Raw genomic sequence first — 22,939 nt, forward strand, 5'->3', positions numbered from 1 at the left:
GCATCGTGTTTGGTATGGTTTGGAATAACTTCGACTATTTTACAAAGACAGGTTTTGTATAAATACGCTACAGGATTGCCTACACCTAGTGGCCCAGGCCCAGGAAAGAAGAAGATCTACTACGTATCATTGGAGGTCACCTTGTTAATTCTTGATGACTTTAATTGAGAAAGAGCTGATGATTTTTAAATGAACTGGTTAGCTCTATCGTAAACTTAATTATTATTCTTGAAAAAGAAAATAAGCTTAGAGCAAAGCCAAATCGAATTCTTTCGTTGAGTCTATGTACCAAAGACTTTTCAAGGACAGATCCTCGGGTCTGCACTTTTATTTATATGTATATCCAAACTTTTTAAAATGTGTAGCCTTATCACGTCAGTAATCTGAAAAACGATGAAATACAATTAATATAATTATTATTCAAAACATTATAAAATTATAAAGCATTATTTAATCACACAGCATTCACGCTTAATCGTAAAAAATAGTTTCACAATAATAATTCATAATTATTTTAGTTGCCACGTTTCTATTGACAGGTTTCTATTCTAATGTATTGTTTTTATTTTTATAAAATGTAAAAAATAATGTCTACTAAATCAGTCTTATTCTTTACAATAACAACAATACGTGTAGTAAAAAAATCAATCTATATAAAAATAAAAATAAATTAATTGCTAAAAATCTAATATATAAATTTCTCGTGTCGCGGCGCGGCGGTTGTTTTGAAATGGCTGGTCCGATTATTATGAAGTTTTGTGTGCATATCGGGTAGATCTGAGATTGGCAAACATATATTTTCCATTCTCCTTTAATGAATAAGGGTTGTCCATCCCAAAGTTTTTCGAGTCAGCTAGTTAAAACAAAATTTACAACATAAAAATAATGATGATGATGTAACCTTTCTACAACCATCAGGTGAAACGAAAAACTACGAGTATGTAATTAAGTGATAGTAGAAAGTACTAAAGCGTTGCGTTAAATTAATTTACTTACTTAACAAACGTAACAATTACTCTGGCAAGTATCGGCCAGAGAATATGTATGTTAGGTCCAAAAATTACTGCTAAAAATGATTCGAAAATCTTTGACACCATATCGAAGCTTTGCTGTGATAAACTTAAAGGACTGAATTGCATGAGTCCATTTATTATATCCAGCAAAAGACTTAATAAATTATTGTTATTTGCAACCATTGATTCGTCATTTGTAGCTCTGGTGTTACGTTTTCTGATGTTATCTTTTTCTATGGATATAATCTTATTATTAGCTACATCATTTAAAGTTTTGTTACTTTCACCTTTTAGTTGTACATCTGTGTCTTTTTGGTCAGAACTACTTAACAACGTTGTTGCTGTATTTTCTGGCTTATTTTTAGTGTTTTCTGTCACTAGTACAGGGAGGTCTTGTACGTTTTTTCTCTCATGACCATTTGTATTTCCTGTTTTTCCTTTAGATATTATTGTCATAATGTTTACAGGCACATCTATGGTATTATCTATTATATTTTCTGATGTTTTTTCATTTGCGTTTTCTTGTACATATTTCATTATAATATGACTTTTATCATTGTCATCTTTGGGTTCAGATTTTATTCCTCCTGTTTCATTAATATCTAATATACCATCTAAACTTTTGCCAATTTTTGATTCAGTATGGATAACATTTTCTCCAAAAACGATGCCGCTATATAGCCATAAAACACAATACTGAAAAATAATAAAATAATTTCGTTTTATCAATTGTCTTACATTCTAGTAAAAAACTATTACGGAACAACTTTTTCTTAAACTTCTAATAGTAGAATGACTAAACAACAAACATAATTATAGACTTACCACGAGTAAGGACATTTTTTGTTAAACTTTTGCGAATTGTTCGAATCACTTAAAATAAATGGTGTCTGAATGAATAATGTAAGAAAAAACGAGACATGTTTTATATTATAGTCTAGTATTATGGTGATTATAGGTGATTACTTGATTCTGACAAATTCTTTTGATATAATGATTTATATAGAAAACTATTACCTAAAAGCTTTTTCAAGGAATATTGGAAAATAATGGAATGGTCAAATGCATTTGATAAAATCATTATTTTACATACATCTATTAATAGATTCTCTATTTTATTATGACGGCTTTGCGTTGGTTGTTGTAGACAGTCTTGGATAGGTGCGTTGGTGTTTAAAAAGACTGTCAGCTATACAGAAACATAATATTATTATATGTGTATCTGAGTGATTGCTATATTTGCTATAGCTTGGAAACTTCGTTCGTAACACTCCCGATGGTCCGCGCAGGCCGGGGGCGTGTAGTGATGAATGAAAAGCCCACGACTGATGCATCTCACTTCCCCGCACGCACGATTTCACGCTCAAGCCGTCTTTTCCCCCGTCGCCCGCATATCATGGGGGTTTCATCACCGAACTTGCCAGACTATAAACTAAGTGTTATCATTACAGTTTTCGATGTCATGCCCTTGATTATATCACTCTAAATACTTTTACAATGTTTTTCTGCTGCGATGACTTTCCTTTAGACCTTTACATCAATTTCCTCAGTAGACTAAGGCTATCATAAATATATAGCTATAGGAAGTTTTTTTCGGGAATCGAACCTTTTTTTTTTTATTCTTTACAAGTAAGCCCACTACAATCTCACCTGATGGTAAGTGAAGATGCAATTAAAGATGGAAGCGGGCTAACTTGTTAGGAGGTGGATGAAAATCCACACTCCTTTCGGTTTTCACACGACATCGTACCGGAACGCTAAATCGCTTGGCGGTACGTCTTTATCGGTAGGGTGGTAACTAGCCACGACCGAAGCCTCCCACCAGCCAGACCTGGACCAATTAAGAAAACCTCAATCGGCCCAGCCGGGGATCGAACCCAGGATCTTCGCCTTGTAAGTCCACGGCGCATACCACTGCGCCACAGAGGCCGTCAAAATAATCGGCCGCCTAATTCTGTACTATGATGAGTAAATTACACAAAATATATGTACACAATATTATTTATTTACATCACAGGCCAGTTTGAATCAGTCACATTGCAATAGTAGGTACAAAGTCATACATATATTAATTAAACATAGTTACAAATGTCAACATATTCCTTGACCCTTGCTCCCTAATGCTCTATACTTGTAATAATATTAATAATTAGTTGCTGTTCTTCACATTGAAAATAAATAAAACTGCCTTAGGTACATAGCAGCGGCGAAGAATCCATACAGGTCAATTCTCGTCGGGTTACCTTTTAAAATCAAATTTTAAATACCTACATGTTCATTATTGTAATGATTATTTGTATGAGAAACCGCAGTTTGTATCTTTGGGACGGCTTACCTTCGTCAAAATTCTATCCTTCGCCACTGGTACATAGATATATTTATATAGATGAGACCTCCTCAGACCAATTACCTTCTATTGGACTTGTATCGCACTAAAATTCACCAACAAAATTGTTTGTTTTTTTTGAGAGGGGCGAGGTAAACTCACACATCGAAAATATTTACATATATTAACACCAATAAATATATCCTGTGTGTAAGGAACACTACACACAAATCGTTATACACACAAGTGTAATTTTAACACAATGAAACATCGATTCTGTAGACGCAGTTTCATGATCATGATCAAAATATAATTTTGACAGAAGGGTAACCTTTTGCGAGTCGTGTTTATGGTAATTGGTTTGAGTTTAGAATGATTGTGTCAGCCACTGACGATCAAGTAAGCTCACATCAAGCCGTTAGCCCTGCAGGCATGTGAGCTTACTTGATCGTCAGTGGCTGACATTAGGTAGGTCGTTAGGTCATCATTGTTATGCAATAAATACGTACATTAATTTTATTATACAAGCAAACGCCGCGCAATTTCACCCACGTAGTTCCCGTTCCCGTGGGAATACGGATATAAAATATAGCCTAAATTACTCGCTGATAATGTAGCTTTGTATCTATACTAATATTATAAAGCTGAAAAGTTTGTTTAATTGAACGCAATTCAGGAACTACGGGTCCGATTTGAAAAAATCTTTCAATGTTAGATAGCCCATTTATCGAGGAAGGCTATAGGCTATGTATTATCCCGTACTCCCACGGAAACGGCAACCACGCGGGTGAAACCGCGCGGTGTCAGCTAGTTAATGAATAAATGGTTAAAATCGGTCCACTATTTTGTTACCTATTCTCTACAAACACTCAAATAAACTAAATATTGTCTGGACTACTTTCTACACAATGTTACAAATATGTGGTTATAATGTAACTATATTTCACATAGTCCTCTGATATTTGTTTAGTGTCGTTTTCGTGTCCAGTTTTGGTGGAGGTCGGTAGAATGAATCCCGTGACGTCACTCACCGCCGCCATTATAAATAGCAACAGGGCAATCTGAAATGAAATAAATGTATTGGTTCATTTTCGTGCATCATTCGGTTTCTGAATATTGGAATATTAGACTCCCGAAAAGGTGGAAGTTCTATGTTCGGTAGTCTGTATATTCTATTTTTTTTAAAGTATATTTGCCATAATATACCTAATGAGAGCCGTGATAGCCCAGTGGATATGACCTCTGCCTCCGATTCCGGAGGGTGTGGATTCGAATCCGGTCCGGGGCATGCACTTCCAACTTTTCATTTGTGTGCATTTTGAGAAATTAAATATCACGTGTCTCAAACGGTGAAGGAAAACATCGTGAGGAAACCTGCACACCAGATAATTGATTCTCTGCGTGTGTGAAGTCTGCCAATCCGTATTGGGCCAGCGTGGTGGACTAAATTGGCCTAACCCCTCTCATTCTGCGAGGAGACTCTAGCTCAGCAGTGAGCGGTATACGGGTTGATAATGATGATGATGATGATGATGAATAATATGACTAATATTCCCTCTCCGGAAAAGACTGTGTTATGAGTGGGTACGACAATTATTAACGGCCAGCGATTGGGGATTGAACCACCAGCTCTCGATGAGTCCTGCGCCTTTACCACTGAGCTATTGGGACTTAAATAATATTAAAAATAGTATTAGTCTATGTAGACGAATATTTGAATAGAGAAACCTATTAAACAGACTAACTTTCAAATATACTTAAGGGTGCTGATAGACTTGAATATTCACTTGTGACAGAACATCGAGCATTCGCCGTTTTTATATTTGTCTAACTGAACAACAAGCCGAGCCAAATATTGCTACGAACATTTTGAGAAAACTAGCGAATTCTATTCGATGCTCTATGCGATGACTTCATAGTACGAGAAACCATTTGAATGGATTCCGTTAGCGACTCAGTTTAGGTTATTTTTCGCTACAGCGTCAATTGGTCGGATATAGGACTTCGTGGTACGAAAAATCGAAGCAGTTCAGTTTAGGTCTGCAGTTGAGTCGCTATTACAGTTGATGGTAGGTATGCTGATTTGCTTCGACCTTTTTGCCGAGCCAAGCTTCTGTCATCATTTTGACGAGCATTATAACGAACTGTTCGTTGTAATGCTCGCTAAAATGTACTCGTATTTTTCCGTGCTGTAACATTCGCACGAATGCTCATTATAAGTGAATGCTTAAGATCAGCACCGTTGCACTAATATAATATGGGTTGTGTTGTAAATTTTGAAACGAACCAAAAATAATCACGCGAAGTCCACAAAACTATATTTAGCGGGAAAGTGGAGCACGGGTAAGTGGCAGTAATTTGGGCGTAATTAATAAATTGGGCATGAGATGAGTGACTTACAAGGTTTTTGAACACACACACACTGTACCAAGTTGTTCTATGTTGTCGTCTATTCGCCTATAAAACAAGACGTTTTTTATTTTAATTTTATTATGTTAGCCACTTACCATCCAATAAGTCACCGTGCCTGCAGCGCTGCAAGACATCCGATAAAAATGATCGATCAGGACGTCATGCAGATCGCGACCAACGCACGATCAGTTTTATCGGATGCCCTGCCGTTAGTGCTGCAGGCACGTGGGCTTATTGGATGGTGAGTGGCTAACATTATAAAATTAAAAAAAGTCTGGTTGTATATTTATGGTGAGTGGCTTAGCGGCGTTATGAACTTTTTTGGGATTGGTAAATCTAAGACAAGTACAGTTTATTATCCTGGCTAAATAAATGCTTGTGGGATGATGAATCACCCAAGATGTTTCTACAGGGATGTCATAGTGAATCACTTATTAAAACTCGAGCTCGTTAGGGTATTACTCAACAAAATAAATTGGATGTTAGTTGCTACACATTGAATATACCAATTTATTAATTACCTCGTAGAAACTAATATTTAAGATTTTAATTAATAATTTAATTTAAAGAAGCTTAATTAATTTTGGTCTTAACAATTTCGTGGTAATTTCGAGGTGTCTACATTTGTCGATAAAAATTACGCTCTCTAGTCTAAAAGGCAGGTCTAGCCAGTATGCCTGTACAGGCTAGACCTCCCTCTTTTTATAAAAACTGTAAGTTTGTCAGCTCAGGCTCCCTACCATAGCCCATATAACTATGAAATACCATGGTGACTTACAGAGATTAATATTGTATAAAGTTTCAAAGGTTTCAATCGGTTTAACATTTATAAAATAATATTTTAATAAGAAGTTCTGACTATTCATGCTCTATCTACATGTTTTAATTATCTATGTACTTATTACTTACTAGCTTACTAGCGAGTGATAGCCCAGTGGATATGACCTTTGCCTTCGATTCCGGAGAGTGTGGGTTCGAATCCGGTCCGGGGCATGCACCTCCAACTTTTCATTTGTGTGCATTTTGAGAAATTAAATATCACGTGTCTCAAACTGCTAATCCGCATTGGGCCAGCGTGGTGGACTATTGGCCTAACCCCTCTCATTCTGAGAGGAGACTCTAGCTCAGCAGTGAGCGGTATATGGGTTGATAATGATGATGATGATGATGATGATTTGCCATAATATGACCAATATTCCCTCTCCAGAAAAGACTGTGTTATGAGTGCGTATGACAATTATTAGCGGCCAGCGATTGGGGATCGAACAACCACCTCTCGGTGATGAGTCCCGCCCCTTTACCACTGAGCTATTAGGACTTAAGTAATATTAAAAATAGTATTAGTCTATGTAGACGAATATTTGAATTAAACAGACTAACTTTCAAATATACTTAAAGGTGCTTTCAAATATACTTGAATATTCACTTGTGACAGAACATCGAGCATACACCGTTTTTATATTTGTCTAACTGAACAACAAGCCGAGCCAAATATTGCTACGAACATTTTGAGAAAACTAGCGAATTCTATTCGATGCTATATGCGATGACTTCATAGTACGAGAAACCATTTGAATGGATTCCGTTAGCGACTCAGTTTAGGTTATTTTTCGCTACAGCGTCAATTGGTCGGATATAGGACTTCGTGGTACGAAAAATCGAAGCAGTTCAGTTTAGGTCTGCAGTTGAGTCGCTATTACAGTTGATGGTAGGTATGCTGATTTGCTTCGACCTTTTTGCCGAGCCAAGCTTCTGTCATCATTTTGACGAGCATTATAACGAACTGTTCGTTGTAATGCTCGCTAAAATGTACTCGTATTTTTCCGTGCTGTAACATTCGCACGAATGCTCATTATAAGTGAATGCTTAAGATCAGCACCGTTGCACTAATATAATATGGGTTGTGTTGTAAATTTTGAAACGAACCAAAAATAATCACGCGAAGTCCACAAAACTATATTTAGCGGGAAAGTGGAGCACGGGTAAGTGGCAGTAATTTGGGCGTAATTAATAAATTGGGCATGAGATGAGTGACTTACAAGGTTTTTGAACACACACACACTGTACCAAGTTGTTCTATGTTGTCGTCTATTCGCCTATAAAACAAGACGTTTTTTATTTTAATTTTATTATGTTAGCCACTTACCATCCAATAAGTCACCGTGCCTGCAGCGCTGCAAGACATCCGATAAAAATGATCGATCAGGACGTCATGCAGATCGCGACCAACGCACGATCAGTTTTATCGGATGCCCTGCCGTTAGTGCTGCAGGCACGTGGGCTTATTGGATGGTGAGTGGCTAACATTATAAAATTAAAAAAAGTCTGGTTGTATATTTATGGTGAGTGGCTTAGCGGCGTTATGAACTTTTTTGGGATTGGTAAATCTAAGACAAGTACAGTTTATTATCCTGGCTAAATAAATGCTTGTGGGATGATGAATCACCCAAGATGTTTCTACAGGGATGTCATAGTGAATCACTTATTAAAACTCGAGCTCGTTAGGGTATTACTCAACAAAATAAATTGGATGTTAGTTGCTACACATTGAATATACCAATTTATTAATTACCTCGTAGAAACTAATATTTAAGATTTTAATTAATAATTTAATTTAAAGAAGCTTAATTAATTTTGGTCTTAACAATTTCGTGGTAATTTCGAGGTGTCTACATTTGTCGATAAAAATTACGCTCTCTAGTCTAAAAGGCAGGTCTAGCCAGTATGCCTGTACAGGCTAGACCTCCCTCTTTTTATAAAAACTGTAAGTTTGTCAGCTCAGGCTCCCTACCATAGCCCATATAACTATGAAATACCATGGTGACTTACAGAGATTAATATTGTATAAAGTTTCAAAGGTTTCAATCGGTTTAACATTTATAAAATAATATTTTAATAAGAAGTTCTGACTATTCATGCTCTATCTACATGTTTTAATTATCTATGTACTTATTACTTACTAGCTTACTAGCGAGTGATAGCCCAGTGGATATGACCTCTGCCTTCGATTCCGGAGAGTGTGGGTTCGAATCCGGTCCGGGGCATGCACCTCCAACTTTTCAGTTGTTTGCATTTTAAGAAATTAAATATCACGTGTCTCAAACGGTAAAGGAGGTCATCGTAAGGAAAACCTGCCAGAGAATTTTCTTAATTCTCTGCGGTGTGAAATCTGTCAATCCGCATTGGGCCAGCGTAGTGGATTATTGGCCTAACCCCTCTCATTCTGAGAGGAGACTCGAGCTCAGCAGTGAGCCGAATATGATTTTTTTTCATCTGTCGCTATATATTTTTATTTGCAATAAATACTTTATCTATCTATTTAAATACCATAAGGATACCATGAGTATTTCTGCTTTGGTAGGTATTTAATTATATATCATAATATCTTTTGTTTTGCCTAATTTTATTAAATATAGGAATAGATATGATTTTTTTTACAGGAAAGACTGAAGATACGATCTTGAAACTTTTTGCAACGCATGCCAGGAAACCATTCTTTGTAGGAAACCGTGTTTATATTTAAATATAATTATTAAATTATTTCAAAAAGCTTACCGTTCTTATCAGTATCAAGCGATCCATTATGCCCCAAGCACAAACAGTGTCCGTATATTCACATATCAAGAACTAAGAAGTATTTGTTTGTTTACACAACAATTACTATTGTATGCCAGCTCTCGAGTCTCGGTAACTGTCCGCAGTGGACGCGTCTGTTAATCTGTATGGTTATAACGAAAATAAGATTTGAAAGAGCCAAGAGCGCTGTGGACCAATCCAAATATAGGAAACGTATTCTTTTGAAATGCGACTGATTTAGCTCGGCATATTGTCTGTAAGCAACGGATTAAAATCCCAAGTTCGAACCCAGGTAGGACAGAAATTATCACCTATTTATTTTTATAAAAGAACTAGCGGACGCTCGCGACTTCGTCCGCGTGGAATTCAGTTTTTTTCAAATTCCACGGGAACCATGGATTTTTCCGGGATTTTTTTTTAATTCTCTACAAGTTAGCCCTTGACTACAATCTCACCTTATGGGAAGTGATGATGCAATATTAGATAGAAGCGGGCTAACTTGCTAGGAGTAGGATGAAATCCACACTCATTTCGGTATCTACAAGACTTCGTACTGGAACGCTAAATCGCTTGGCGATACGTTTTTGTCGGTAGGGTGGTAACTAGGCACAGCTGAAGCCTCCCACCAGCCAGACCTGGACCAATTAGAAAAATCTCAATCGGCCCAGCCGGGGATCGAACCCAAGACCTCCGTTTTGTAAATCCACCGCGCACACCACTGCGCCACGGAGGCCGTCGAATGACGGGATTAAAATTACTCTTTGTGTTAATCCAGAGTTAAATCTATTTTCATTCCAAGTTTCAGCCAAATCGTCGCATAATTGACAATTTTTTGTACAAATTTCCATCACTAATTTTATCCCCTTGTGGGTAAAATTGATCAAACTCCTTTCTTAGCAAATGCCTACGTCATAACATCTACCTGCATACCAAATTTCAGCCTGATCCGTCCAGTGGTTTGGGCTCTGAATTGATAGATCGCTATGTCAGTCAGTCATCTTTGAATTTTATATTGTATTTAGATACTTGCCATTTTTTTTTAATATGTATATGACTTCCGTATTTTTGGCCGTATATATCCGTGGCGCAGTACCTAGTATGCGTGGTGGATTTACAAGACGGTGGTCCTGGGTTCGATCCGGCTAGGCCGATTGAGGTTTCTTAATGGTTCAGGTCTGGCTGGTGGAAGCCTAGAAAGCCGTGATAACAACTGATAGACGCCATTAATTTGCAGTTACATATAACATTATAATCGTAATTCCGCCAGCCAGCTTTGAACCAGCGTGGTGGGTCTAAGCTCTATCTCCTCTCCTATAAACTAAGCCTAGTTAAAATAAATGACTTTTACTTTTGACTTTTAACTTTGACTTTTGACTTACCTTTGACGTTATAAGGAGGGAGGGCTGGCTCTGTAGAAAGCCATTGTAATGGGCTGATAATAATAATAATAATAATAATACATACTAATAAGTAGAGAAGTTGTTATTTAGCACGTCGATAAACGATATCATACGACTCAAACGTGTGTTTTCTAAAACAACGTGATATTAAAGTAAACTATCCAATATACCTACCTAACAAGATAAACCATACGTTTAAACAGTAAGTACCTAACACGTAACACATCTGAAAGAAATTTGTAGTGTGAATGCGATTAATTATATTAATTATTATAGTAACTTAAATATTTCTTTGGATAGAGAATGTTATCTTAATTTCAATTAGCAAGAAACTAGCCAACGCCCAGCGGTGTCACCAGCTTAGATCCCATTTCCGTGAGAAAACGGGAATGAAATATAGCCTATGACATTAAAAAATAACGTACCTTTATAGTGGTAAAAGATTTTTTAAAATCGGTTCAGTACATCCAGAGATTACCCCCTACAACGTCACATGCTTAACTACTATGGTATAGATAGTCAGCCTACATGGGCTCTATTACGCTCTAATGTTGCTCGAGGAAGATACAGAGTCAAACAATATAACCCCGCCAACCCATGATAAAACAGGGTCGTGGGTTTAAGTTCCACACAAATTACCCCTCAGATTGTAAAGAGCCATGCTTCTTACTACAATAGGATAATAGTAATGATAATTTTCAGCAGTTGTTAGATTTTTTTTACCAGAGAAGAGTAATTAATGCCTTTCCTCTATACCTTCCACTAAAAAAATATAATGAAATGATTTTGTGAATTACTGAAACGTACCTAATGCATAGACAAGACTTATAGATTAATTACTTCTATACCTAATCTGTTTGCAAATTATAAATAACTAATGTCAAAATCTTTGTGTAACACCAAAAAAATATAAATGAAAATATATAAAAAATATATTATTTCTATGTAAATGATTTTTCATAAAAATATGTAAAACGATTTCGTGAAAAACCAAAAAATATGTTTCAACGTTTATATTTGCTAATACTTTGCTCTTTCAACGCACAAATAAATCAACGTTGCGTTCTTAACAGTCGGACGGATTTTGGACAACCATTACCAGTTATCATTAGAAACGGCGAACTTTTACTGCCAAATGACAATAATGGGAATGTGAAACTCAATTATGGTGAAGAGATGACTTTGAGCTGTGAAGGAGCAGGCACTATTACCCATCCAAGCGTAACTCAGCAACTAACAACAGCTTCCGTTACCTGTGCAGGTGGCGACAATTTCAGGAACGATAACTGGCTCACATTCCCAGCAAGGTTCGCTATGTTCAGATGCTCTGATCCCCCAAACACAAATCGCCCAATACATACGAGCCGACGAAAGAATCGCACATGCTTCGGTGGAAACGAAATCGTACAAGTTGGCTACACAATTCAAGGTCAATTCTACCCTTCCTTCGAATCATGTTTCGATCACGCTAATTTGCATCCTATTTATTCGAAATACACTCAAAAGCCGTACAATGCGTTGTATCAAACGAGAGTTGATCGGCCATATTTTAAAGATGACGGCCATTATAGAAATGTTCCTGTGGATACTTTATTTTCACCAAGAAATCAAAGGGATGCTGTAGCCAGATTCGTTGGATCTTTAGTCGAAACTTATGTTACTGAGGCACAACACCTTTCAAGAGGTCATTTGGCTGCCAAAACAGACTTCGTATTCGCTTTTAGCGAACGAGCAACATTTCACTATGTAAATTGCGCTCCGCAATGGACGGGCTTCAACGGTGGTAACTGGAATACTTTGGAAGTCGATCTAAGGGATCACATTCACAGAGCTGGTTACGATACAATAATCTACACAGGCACTGAAGGTGTATCAACACTTGTAGATAAATCAGGTCGTAGAGTCGAAATATACCTTTACAATGACGTCAATAATAACCCAGTGATTCGAGTCCCTCAGTATTTTTATAAAGTTGTGTATGATCCGTCAACAAAGCGTGGCATCGCTTTCGTTGGTATCAACAATCCATATTATACTGCTAGTGAAGCTCGGGAACTCTTCTTTTGTGAAGACATTTGTCGCCGATCTGGCAACTTTAGCTGGTTGAGCTGGCATCCCGACAATCCAGCAGAGGGGTATACATTCTGCTGCACAGTACCTGACTTCAGAAATACGATTATGCATTTACCGGAGTTTGAAGTGACTGGTGTGTTAATTTAGTTTTTTTGGTAATGTTTCATATTCTGTTTTGTTGCGAAATATATTTTTGAATATTGAAGAATACGTATCAGTTTTAAAGTTGAATGCCCTCAATCATACCTATTATTATGTTATCACACCGGATATGGCCCTATGACCCTTGCGTGATACATTTAAACGGCGATGAACCAGACGCCATCTACAAAAATAACTGTAGGTACCTATTTATGCCATACTTAAATTAATATCGAATTCAATGCCAACTCCGGCATGATGTCCGGCAGTGCTTCAATAGTTTATTGAAGCACTGCCGGACATCTTAGGCCTTTTACCGACCGCCTACGACTCGCTGGATGTCGTCAGTCATTTCCAGTACGGGGTCGCCATTCCAGCACCTTGGGACCCCAAGGACACTGGCTCTTCCATCTTAAGGCCCATTGCCACTTCTGCCCATTCTTCTCCACGTAATCGGAAAAGACTGCGTTAGGCTGTCTGTCCACCGGAGCGGAGTTGCAGACTATCTATATCTATACTAATATATAAAGCTGAAGAGTTTGCTTGTTTGTTTGATTGATTGAACGTGCTAATCTCAGGAACTACTGATCCGATTTGAAAAATTCTCAGTGTTAGATAGCCCATTTATCGAGGAAGGCTATAGGCGATATGATATCTCCGTTTTCCTACGGGAACGGGAACCACGCGGGTAAAACCGCGTGGCGTCAGCTAGTGTTAAATAAATAAATGTTAAATTTAATTAATTGAACCCCGCTCCGCTTACCGGTTTTATATGAATTTTTAAACTAGCTCGCAACCCTGTCCACTTAAGAGGAGCGGCTTTTGTGCAATCTTATTGGTTAATATTTCTCCGATTCTCGGCTCCGCTGCCTCGCTCCGCTTCGGTGGAGTGGCAGCCTTAAGACTGGGTACGACTATAGGTAATCCAGAAAGCGGAATTCGAACCACAACTTCTCGGTTATGAGTCGCTTTTTCTTTGAGCTATTGAGGCTCTGATTTATGATTGTTTAATTAATGGTCATTAGACAATAATACTAAATGTATTAAGTGAAATCTTTAAACTACCTCATTATCTCTATCTACTTAGAAATCACTACTAAATACTAATGGTCTCTAAGTATCTAATTACGAATAATTTCACATGTCTCTAAGGACCTCATATCTATATATTAAGTTTGCAATGATTAAATTCAATTCATTTAGCTTGGATCCTTTGTTCAAAGTTGTGTTGAAGATAATTTTCCATCACAATGAAGATAGCATTGGTAAGTGAACAATAACCGTTTTCTATTTGTGTATGATATCTTTATTTATGTAATTTTACATTTAGTTATTTTTGATAGTTAAGTAAACTTACTCGTAAAACTCGTCTCGTATATTGTGAAACTTCCATAATGTTTTAATATCTTTATTTTCATGTCAAACACTCAATAAGGTAGTACTATTTCCTATATAAATGTACAAATGAAAGCTTTAAAATTAAATTTTATACGTGGCACGTCGTTTCTCTTTCTACAATCGCAAATCGAAAATTAAAAATGTATTGACTGTATGACTGTATGACTGTATGACTGTATGCTTTTGGTCATGTGATCTAGTTATCGAACGGAACTTTCATTCACATACATTTTTTTCATATATATTTTTATTCGTTTCAGATAATATGCACATTAATAGCAATTATTGATTTGGCCAAAACCAGAAGTGCCGACTCCACGACGGAATCTAAAGAAATTAAAAAATTCCACAAAACACATACTTCGTCTGGAGGTAGAATATCTAATGAAATGGATGTAAAAGACCATGCTGAGCCCAAAATAGAAACAGAAGATGAATCTGGGGAGAAACGCTCATCATATCTATCGACTACCAGACGTCCTCTTATGAAACAGAGGAAGTATACATCTAAGCCCCATGAAGTTCATTATGTACCCACTCTAACTCACGCTCAACAAAGTAACTTCAGTAAGAGGAGGAATATGAATACAAAGAAACAATTCAAATCCCCAAATAAAAAATCTCCACATTCATCTGAGGACTCGGATAGTGCAGAACATAGATTCAGAAATTTCACGGATATAAGTGATATTGATAAACAAGGACAGGATAGAAGAAAAGTTAATCCAAGCAAACAGATACAAAGACGACGAGGATATCCTTTAGCATTTGCAGCCTCTGAACATTTCAGAAGTGTCTCTCTTCCATCTTTCCTGAAGTCGAATAAGGATTTATTGAAATCTAAATCAGCCATTCACGAGTCTCTTCAGAAGATTAGAAGTATTCGCCCAGGAATGAAGGAAATGGTCACTACAGAGGCTATTTTAAATAAAATAAAAAGTAACGATTATTCAGCAACGAAAATAACAACCAACAATACTGACACCACAGAAAAGTCTGTATCTGTAGCAAGTACATCAGAAAACCCAATTTATAATGCAAAAACAGAAAATGTATTAGTTATCTCAGAACCTACAACTATAAGTATCGGTAATTCTGCGACATTAACAGAGAATATCCAATCTACAAGTGAAACTGAAAAGCTGCATTCACTAACTACAACGGAAAAACCATTACAAGCAGTGGCTGTTGAAAACTTAGTCGATTCTGTAATTAAAGTAGACAATTCAGATCTCTTTTTAAAAGCGATACAAAAGTGGGACAGTCACAGGACTGCAACAAAAAACATGGTCAAACCTGGAACGACAACTGAAAGTTTGTATAATTCTACAATTAATACAGAAGGATCAATCCTTTCTGCTACTACAAGTGAAAAATCCAACGACTCTATAACTCAATCAGACAAAGCGATGCACTCTGCTGATAATATTAAAAGTACTAGTCAATATGATCTAGAAACAGAAAAATCTTTGGTTGTTGTAATGGGCCAGTCTCTTTCGGTGCCTGATATGAAAACTTCAGATACCGCTGTCACAACAGAGCAAAATAATGATGCTAATAAGTTTATGAGTACCAAAGAAAATATAATAACTATAACACCAATACCTAACGGAAATGAAGGAATAACAACAGAAGAAATAACCCATCACTTGGCTTTGAGGAGTAAAAGGTATGACCTACATGATTTGATGTGATGATATTTTTACCAAGGTGTTTTTTATCAAAGTAACAGTTTTTTTGCAAGGTTTTAATTATTTTTTTTTTATTTTCAGACGTGTTAATGTAATTGAGGAGGAAAGAGTTGCAACAACATCGACTGGATACAGATTTAGCGAGCGAGGAAGACCTATTACTATTGACTTTACGTTTAAAAATATTCATACGTAATTTCATAATAAAGGCTATTGCGCTTTAACGGAGAGTTTACATACGAACGAATCGAATAGATATAATGACGAATCGTAAAAAATATACGACAATATAAACACCGAATCGGCAAAAGTAACGTTTCGTAGATGTGTGAACTTACCGTATCTATATATATAAACTAAAATCTGATATCCTTGTGATTAAGTGTTCTGCATTAGTTAAGTAAAAATAAGCTATTTAAATCATATTATTGTAAATTTGATGGAAATAAATTAATGACTATATTATAAGTAAAATTATTTATTTTCACTACAAAAAATCTTACATTTACAGACAATTAAAATGTACATCCTTAATCCTAGGTACATAATAATGGCAAAATTAATTCTCGTATTTACTACTCTCCGTTCGATCACACTATCAAGAAATATAAATAAAACGTACACTAAAGGCAAGTTATTAAAAAAAACCAGCTACAACCAATATGGTAACCAACGTCGTTTCACTGGACAAATCACATTATGATTTTATTTAACTTATTTAAATTTAAAAAAAAATGAGTAAAACTGAGATCGACCACAAATCGAAAAACATCGACTGTAGAAAATCGAACTATTTAAATTAAATTTTTAATTTGTGATCTGTGGTGGAATATTCAGATTTTTACGCTCAAAAGTGTTAGAACTCAAAGCCGTAAAGTCAGTTTATAAAAAAAAATATGTTAACAAAAAGAAGTCTATCGTAAAATAGAATGATTAAAGCGACATCTTGTATTGTACTTATAGACCGTTTCGATTTGTAGTTCTACGCGTCTCCGCTAGATGGCGCTGTTACTTTTTCTTCGTGAGTCTGAACACGTCGTTGAGTGCGTACGGCGTCCGCGTCGGTATGGCGTTGTAGGCGTAAGATGGCTGCGCGTCCGCGCGAAGTATTACCACACCTGCGAACAATAATCCATTATTAAGATTTAAACTTCAATTTTCTTCAAAGTAAAATGGACTTAAACACTACTATTTAAAGTTTATTTTACTATGAAGAAAATTGTACGATAAATTCATAGGTTTTGTCTTTGTTATTCGACATACAGTCGGAAAAAAAGGCGGTGAAACCAAACCAGCCCTTATTCTTTTAAACTAAATTAATTAAAGGTCTGTGGAAATAAAGCCGCACTGGCACATCCTAGAAAAGATCAGAATATTGCGAACCTACTCAAAATCAGTAAACTTTTCTTTTCCAAAATTAGTGCAGTATACTTAGTATCAAACTCAATAGTTAGAAGTCAGAAAGGAAAAGGAAGGTCCATAACTATACTTCCTTGACAACACATGATAAAGTGAAAATTGTTTGCATTTTTAAATCAAGTAGGTAAATATGTGGCACACTTTACCTGAAGGATTAACTTTCACTTTAATCTTCGTCTGTGGCGACAGAACACCGTAGTCGACGTCTTCATACAAGTCCTGAAAATAATATAATTATATCATTATTTTTTATTATTTTGGATTAACAAGACGATTTTCCGATCACCGGTTGGGCCGGGACGATCACCGGTTGGGCCGATTGAGGTTTGGTCCAGGTCTGGCTGGTGGGAGGCTTCAAATGTAACTAGTTACCACCCTACCAGCAAAGATGTACCTCCAGCGATTTAGCGTTCCGGTACGATGAAAGGGGTGCGGATTTTCATTATTACCTTAAAAAGTAAGCCCGCTTCCCTCTTAGATTGCATCATCAGGTGATATTGTAATCAAAGGCAAACTTGTAAAGAAAAAAAAAATCTATAGTGAAGATTTGCAACAGTGTAAGAATTTTTAAAAAACTTTTAAACCAAATTTCATTAGAAAACAAAATAAATTGAAATCGCTTCATCCGTTCGGGAGCTATGGTGCAGCAGACAGACAGACAAACACGTCAAACTTATAACACCCCTCTTTTTGCGTCAAGGGTTAATAAATGATCGACGCTAAATAAAACTTTGTATACCTTGGCTAATTCGTTCGTCACACCCCCGCGAGGGGCCGAGGTAGCGATGCCCCGCGCGCACGACTACATACCCGTGCAGTCCTAACCCCCCGTCGCCCGCATATCATGGGAGTTTCATTAAGGAGAGAGCCATGATAGCCCTCTAGTGGTAGTGGATATGACCTCTGCCTCCAATTCCGGAGGGTGAGAGGGTGTGAATGGGTGTCAGAGAATTATCTTAATTCTCTGCGTGTGTGAAGTTTGCCAATCCGCATTGGGCCAGCGTGGTGGACTATTGGCCTACCCCTCTCATTTTGAGAGGAGACTCGAGCTCAGCAGTAAACCGAATATAGGTTGATGACGATGTCATTAAGGAACTTGCCAAGCTATAGTACGTACCTCAACTCTGTATCCGGCGGGGTTGTTCAGGCCGAGCTCTCGCAAAGTGACCGCCACATCCGAGGGCGTGCCGTCCGTGCGCCTGTTCACAAACGCCACCGCGTACGAGTAGTACTGGCCGTGGATCGGCACGACCGGCCTGGACCAGATCTCGATGCCTCGGTGCTGGAAAAACATTAAATCAAAATAAATAAAAAACAGCATAAAAAGTATTGGGAAATCTGGGAAATAATCTCTGGTCGCTCTCTTCGAAACGGCTAAACAGATTTTTATTGGAGTTATTCTATGAAGTACGTCTTGCCAGTGATTTCTTACGGATCCGAGACCCTGGTTGCTAACTGTGGCCTTTATAAGGCTCAAAGTCACTCAGCGGGCGATTTACCGAACTGTGCTTGGAGTTTCTCTGCGCAATCGTATCAGAAATGATCAGGTCCGCAGAAGAAGCAAAGTTATTGACATAGCTCAGCGAGTCGCGAAGCTGAAGTGGCAATGGGCAGGCCACATAGTTCGAAGAGCCGATGGACGTTGGGATCCCAAGGTGCTGGAAAGGCGACCCCCGCAGTGTTGGTCGACCCCCAACTAGGTTGACTAAGGACATCAAGCGGGTTGCAGAGAGCTGCTGGATACTCGCGGCTCGAGACCGTTTTGTTTGGAAGTCCATGTAAGAGGCCTATGTCAAGCAGTGGACGTCCATCGGCTGTGAATGATAATGCTGATGATGATGATGCATCCCCAACTTAGATCTGTCACGGCTATCCATCAAGTATAAACTAGAGACGAATATCTTAGCATTCCATGGATTCACCGTGCGGGTGTCGTGTTCATCGCGTGGTAGAGAGAAAAACTCCGAGCAGAGTCCTGAACTTGTGACTACAGGATGTAGGGTTAAGGAATTTATTGACGATCGATCAACACTCCCCGTTCTCTGGTCGTGTTGTTCTCCCTGCCTAGCCAAATGTGGTAAGATCCTGTTAGAGCAGCTCTGGATACTCGTTCTATTATAGAACTAGCTGCATTTCTAGAGAGTTATGACTATTGAAAAAACGAATTTGACTTTGAAGGAGATAAGATAAGATAAAGATAAGATAAGATAAATATACTTTATCAGCATACAAAAGGCGGCCTTATCGCTAAGTAGCGATTTCTTCGCGGCAACCTTCGGTTTAGGAAAACTTAAGGACATCAGCAGGTGGCGTAAAACAAAAATAACCATAGTATTAGTAATACACATACATACAAATAATTTACATCCTAATACATAAACAATATTACACAAATACCTACAATAATGAATAAAATACATATCAAAATATACTAATAAATACCTTATATTGAAAAGAAATAATATATACAGATCGTCTTTACTGCACCAGATAATGAGTCTTTACGGCATTTTTAAAAATGACCAGTGTCTTTGATTGCCGTATGTTTAAAGGGAGAGCATTCCATAACTTAACGGCTTGCACAACGAAAGAATGTTTATAAAATTTCGTCTTATGCACGGGTAAACATAGAGTTAGTAATCGACACTGTCTCAGTTCAGACTGCACTCCCTGAAACGTAAATTTCTCCTTCAGATACACAGGAGATTTTGGATTAAACAACACACAGTACAAAAGTGAAAGTACATGCAGATCCCGGCGACGACGAATAGGGAGCCACTTGAGCTTCTGACGGAATTCAGAAATATGGTCATATTTGCGTAGGCTAAATATGAACCGAATAGCAAGATTTTGAAGTCGCTCAAGTTTATTGAGTTGGTCCTCAGTTATATTTAGATAGCTCGCGTCCGCATAATCTAAAACCGAAAGAAGAAGAGAATGTGCTAACATAACTTTAGTAGGAATTGGTAAAAATGATCTTAAACGTCTCAGTGAGCCAAAAGTAGCAAACATCTTTTTACTCAACTCTTTGACATGCACGCACCACGACAACTGGTTATCAAGATGAACCCCAAGATCTTTAACTGTGTCACAAAAAGGAATAGTGGTACCATTATACAAAACTGGCCGGAGATCTACCCAATCAACTCTTGAGATGAGGGCAGGACTACCAATAATAATGGCCTTAGATTTTAGGGGATTTACCTTAAGCCCATACTGTCTGCTCCAGATATCAATTGCGCTAAGGTCACAGTTTATAGCAGAGACAGTTGAGTTTAGGTTCTCAAGAGATGAAGAGCGGTATATTTGGATATCATCTGCATACATATGGTAAAGAGAAGTTATATTTTGAGTGATCGAATTAATGAAGATAGAGAAAAGTAATGGAGATAACACGCCACCCTGAGGTACCCCTGCCATAACATCGCACCAAGATGAAAAGAAGTCATCAACCCGAATGCGCTGCTTACGGCCTTTGAGGTAGCTCTGAAACCAGTCTATAACCGATGGAGATATGTTAATAGAGCGTAATAGACTCAACAAAATGTCATAGTCTACAGAATTAAAAGCATTACTGAAATCAAGCAGAACTAGTACAGTGAGTTGTCTATTATCCATCGCCCAACGAATATCGTCAGTAACTTTAGTCAAAGCGGTAACCGTACCATGACCAGGACGAAAACCAGATTGAAATGGACTTAAAAGTAAATTTCGGTTTAAGAATACGGATAACTGCTGGAAGACAAGTTTTTCAAGGACTTTAGAAAGGAACGGCAAAATAGAAATTGGACGGAAGTCAGAAAACGTAGTGGAACTAATTTTTTTAGGAAGAGGAATAATTTGTGCATTCTTCCAAGCCTGTGGAAATTCACTGGAATAAATGGAATAGTTGAGGATATGTGTAAGAACTGGGGAAATAATATCAATGATAGGAATAATCATATTACGGCTTACGCTATCAGAACCAACAGCATTCGAAGCGATAGACAAAACACTCTTCTTAACATCACATTCGGTAAAAGATTCGAAAGTAAACGGAAGAAAATCTGGTGTTGGTATAGAAGAAAGAGTGGTAAGAATGGACTCCTTTTCGGTACTGTCAATTGTATCGGAAGTAGAAAAATGTTTATTGAGAAGTTCCAAATCAATATTTATAGGATTGTTCGAAGATGATTTTCCAACTCCAAGTGTATTAAGAAATTTCCAAGTTTTAGCGGTGTCACTATTTTGTACAGATTTATAAATGTGGCGTCGTTGAGCATCTCTACACAATGTATTGCAGCGATTCCGGGCTTTGTGATATTTTAGACGATTAATATCGGAGTCCTTCGTTTTGTACTTTTGCTTAGCTGTATTCTTTTTATGCATTAACAATTTAATTTCCTCCGATAGCCAAGGAGCAGGCAAGTGCTTCATTTTGACAGGTTTTACTGGTGCATGCATATCGTAAAGTTGAGTAATCAAAGTATTAAAAATGTCCACTTTACGATCGAGAGTGTCTGCACTTGTAATGGCAGTCCAATCTAAATTATTTGCGTCCTCGCAAAGGCGACCTTTATCAATCCCTGCAAAGTTACGCTGCAGAAGAATTTTTGATTTAGCTTTAGGAGGACGTATTTTATAGGAGAGATAGATCAGATCATGATAAGAAAAAGAATTGGCAGGACATTGACCGTGCTTAAAAACGAAATCAGGAGATGAGACAATAATGACATCTAGAAGTGAAGGAATACAACCGGGAGAGTAATGTGTAGCAGCAAGAGGCAGGACAGATAAATTACAAGAATCAAGAATAGATAAAAACTTCTTGCTACGATAGTCATCCTTTTGTAAACATGTATTGAAGTCACCTAAAACAATAGAATGACTATACAGAGGAATTAAATTTTCCAATAAAATTTCAAAAGAGTGAAAGTAATTAGGTATAGAAGGGGGACAGTAAAATACTCCAAGAAGAATTTTAATATGTGAAAGTTCGACTTCCAGTAATAAATGCTCAGCTGCATCAGGTAAAGGAGGTTGAGTAGACGAACTAACAATAGAAAAAGGAATGTAAGATCGTAAGTAGATCGCTACTCCACCCCCTCCCTTACCCACACGATCATTACGGATAAGCCTATAACCGGGCAGTGAGTAGGAAGTTGAGGGTAAACAGGTTTTCAGCCAAGATTCTGAAATTAAAATGGCATGAATATTACGGGACTCAAAAGACGCAAGCATATCTGGAAAATGAGCCGGGATACTTTGCGCATTTAAATGGACAACATTAAAGTTTTTCAGACAATCTGAGAAGTAAGAATCAAGGGTAACATTAAGCGGAAGTAAAGATGTACTGTGGAAGCTATCATCACTGGAGCTAGACGACATAGACAAAAAAAGGTCACTATCAATACTGCTAATCGACATTATAATATTTAAATATATTAAAATATAAATATATATTATTTTAAATTATAATATAATAAAATATATAATAATTAAAATTAAGTA

General features: G+C 37.2%; 2 protein-coding genes and 2 long non-coding RNA genes across 7 annotated transcripts in view; 2 read left to right on the top strand and 2 right to left on the bottom strand.

The window, feature by feature from the left end:
* Nucleotides 1–293: 293 nt before the first annotated feature.
* Nucleotides 294–9,498, bottom strand: LOC112056805 (uncharacterized). Of its 3 annotated transcripts, none has more exons than XR_008252060.1 (4): nt 9,307–9,498; nt 1,839–4,400; nt 997–1,709; nt 294–383 (listed from the first exon to the last, which is right to left on the bottom strand). It is a non-coding gene; the product is annotated as an uncharacterized LOC112056805 (long non-coding RNA). The 3 variants fall into 3 exon arrangements; XR_008252059.1 differs by having other exon boundaries at nt 294–853; XR_008252058.1 differs by having other exon boundaries at nt 294–1,709; nt 9,307–9,495.
* A 2,154-nt stretch (nt 9,499–11,652) lies between these two features.
* On the top strand, nt 11,653–14,739 carry LOC112054117 (uncharacterized). The gene is made up of 2 exons (XM_052888762.1): nt 11,653–14,206; nt 14,600–14,739. The coding sequence occupies exon 1, from the start codon at nt 11,727–11,729 to the stop codon at nt 12,945–12,947; it is 1,221 nt and encodes a 406-aa protein (XP_052744722.1). The 5' UTR covers nt 11,653–11,726; the 3' UTR covers nt 12,948–14,206; nt 14,600–14,739.
* A 1,127-nt stretch (nt 14,740–15,866) lies between these two features.
* On the top strand, nt 15,867–16,254 carry LOC112054115 (uncharacterized). The gene is made up of 2 exons (XR_008252056.1): nt 15,867–16,008; nt 16,112–16,254. It is a non-coding gene; the product is annotated as an uncharacterized LOC112054115 (long non-coding RNA).
* A 238-nt stretch (nt 16,255–16,492) lies between these two features.
* The window catches only part of LOC112054114 (alpha-N-acetylgalactosaminidase), a 109,198-nt gene continuing 102,751 nt past the window's right edge, over nt 16,493–22,939 (bottom strand). For both annotated transcript variants that reach the window (XM_024093777.2, XM_052888761.1), the window contains exons 8-10: nt 18,567–18,731; nt 17,596–17,668; nt 16,493–17,148 (exon numbers count right to left, since the gene is read on the bottom strand). In XM_024093777.2, coding sequence (XP_023949545.2) covers nt 17,039–17,148; nt 17,596–17,668; nt 18,567–18,731 — 348 coding nt within the window. In that variant the 3' untranslated portion in view covers nt 16,493–17,038. The remainder of the gene's footprint in view (nt 17,149–17,595; nt 17,669–18,566; nt 18,732–22,939) is intronic.

This window comes from Bicyclus anynana, chromosome 23, assembly GCF_947172395.1.
Source record: "Bicyclus anynana chromosome 23, ilBicAnyn1.1, whole genome shotgun sequence".
NCBI classification, from domain to species: Eukaryota; Metazoa; Arthropoda; class Insecta; order Lepidoptera; family Nymphalidae; genus Bicyclus; species Bicyclus anynana.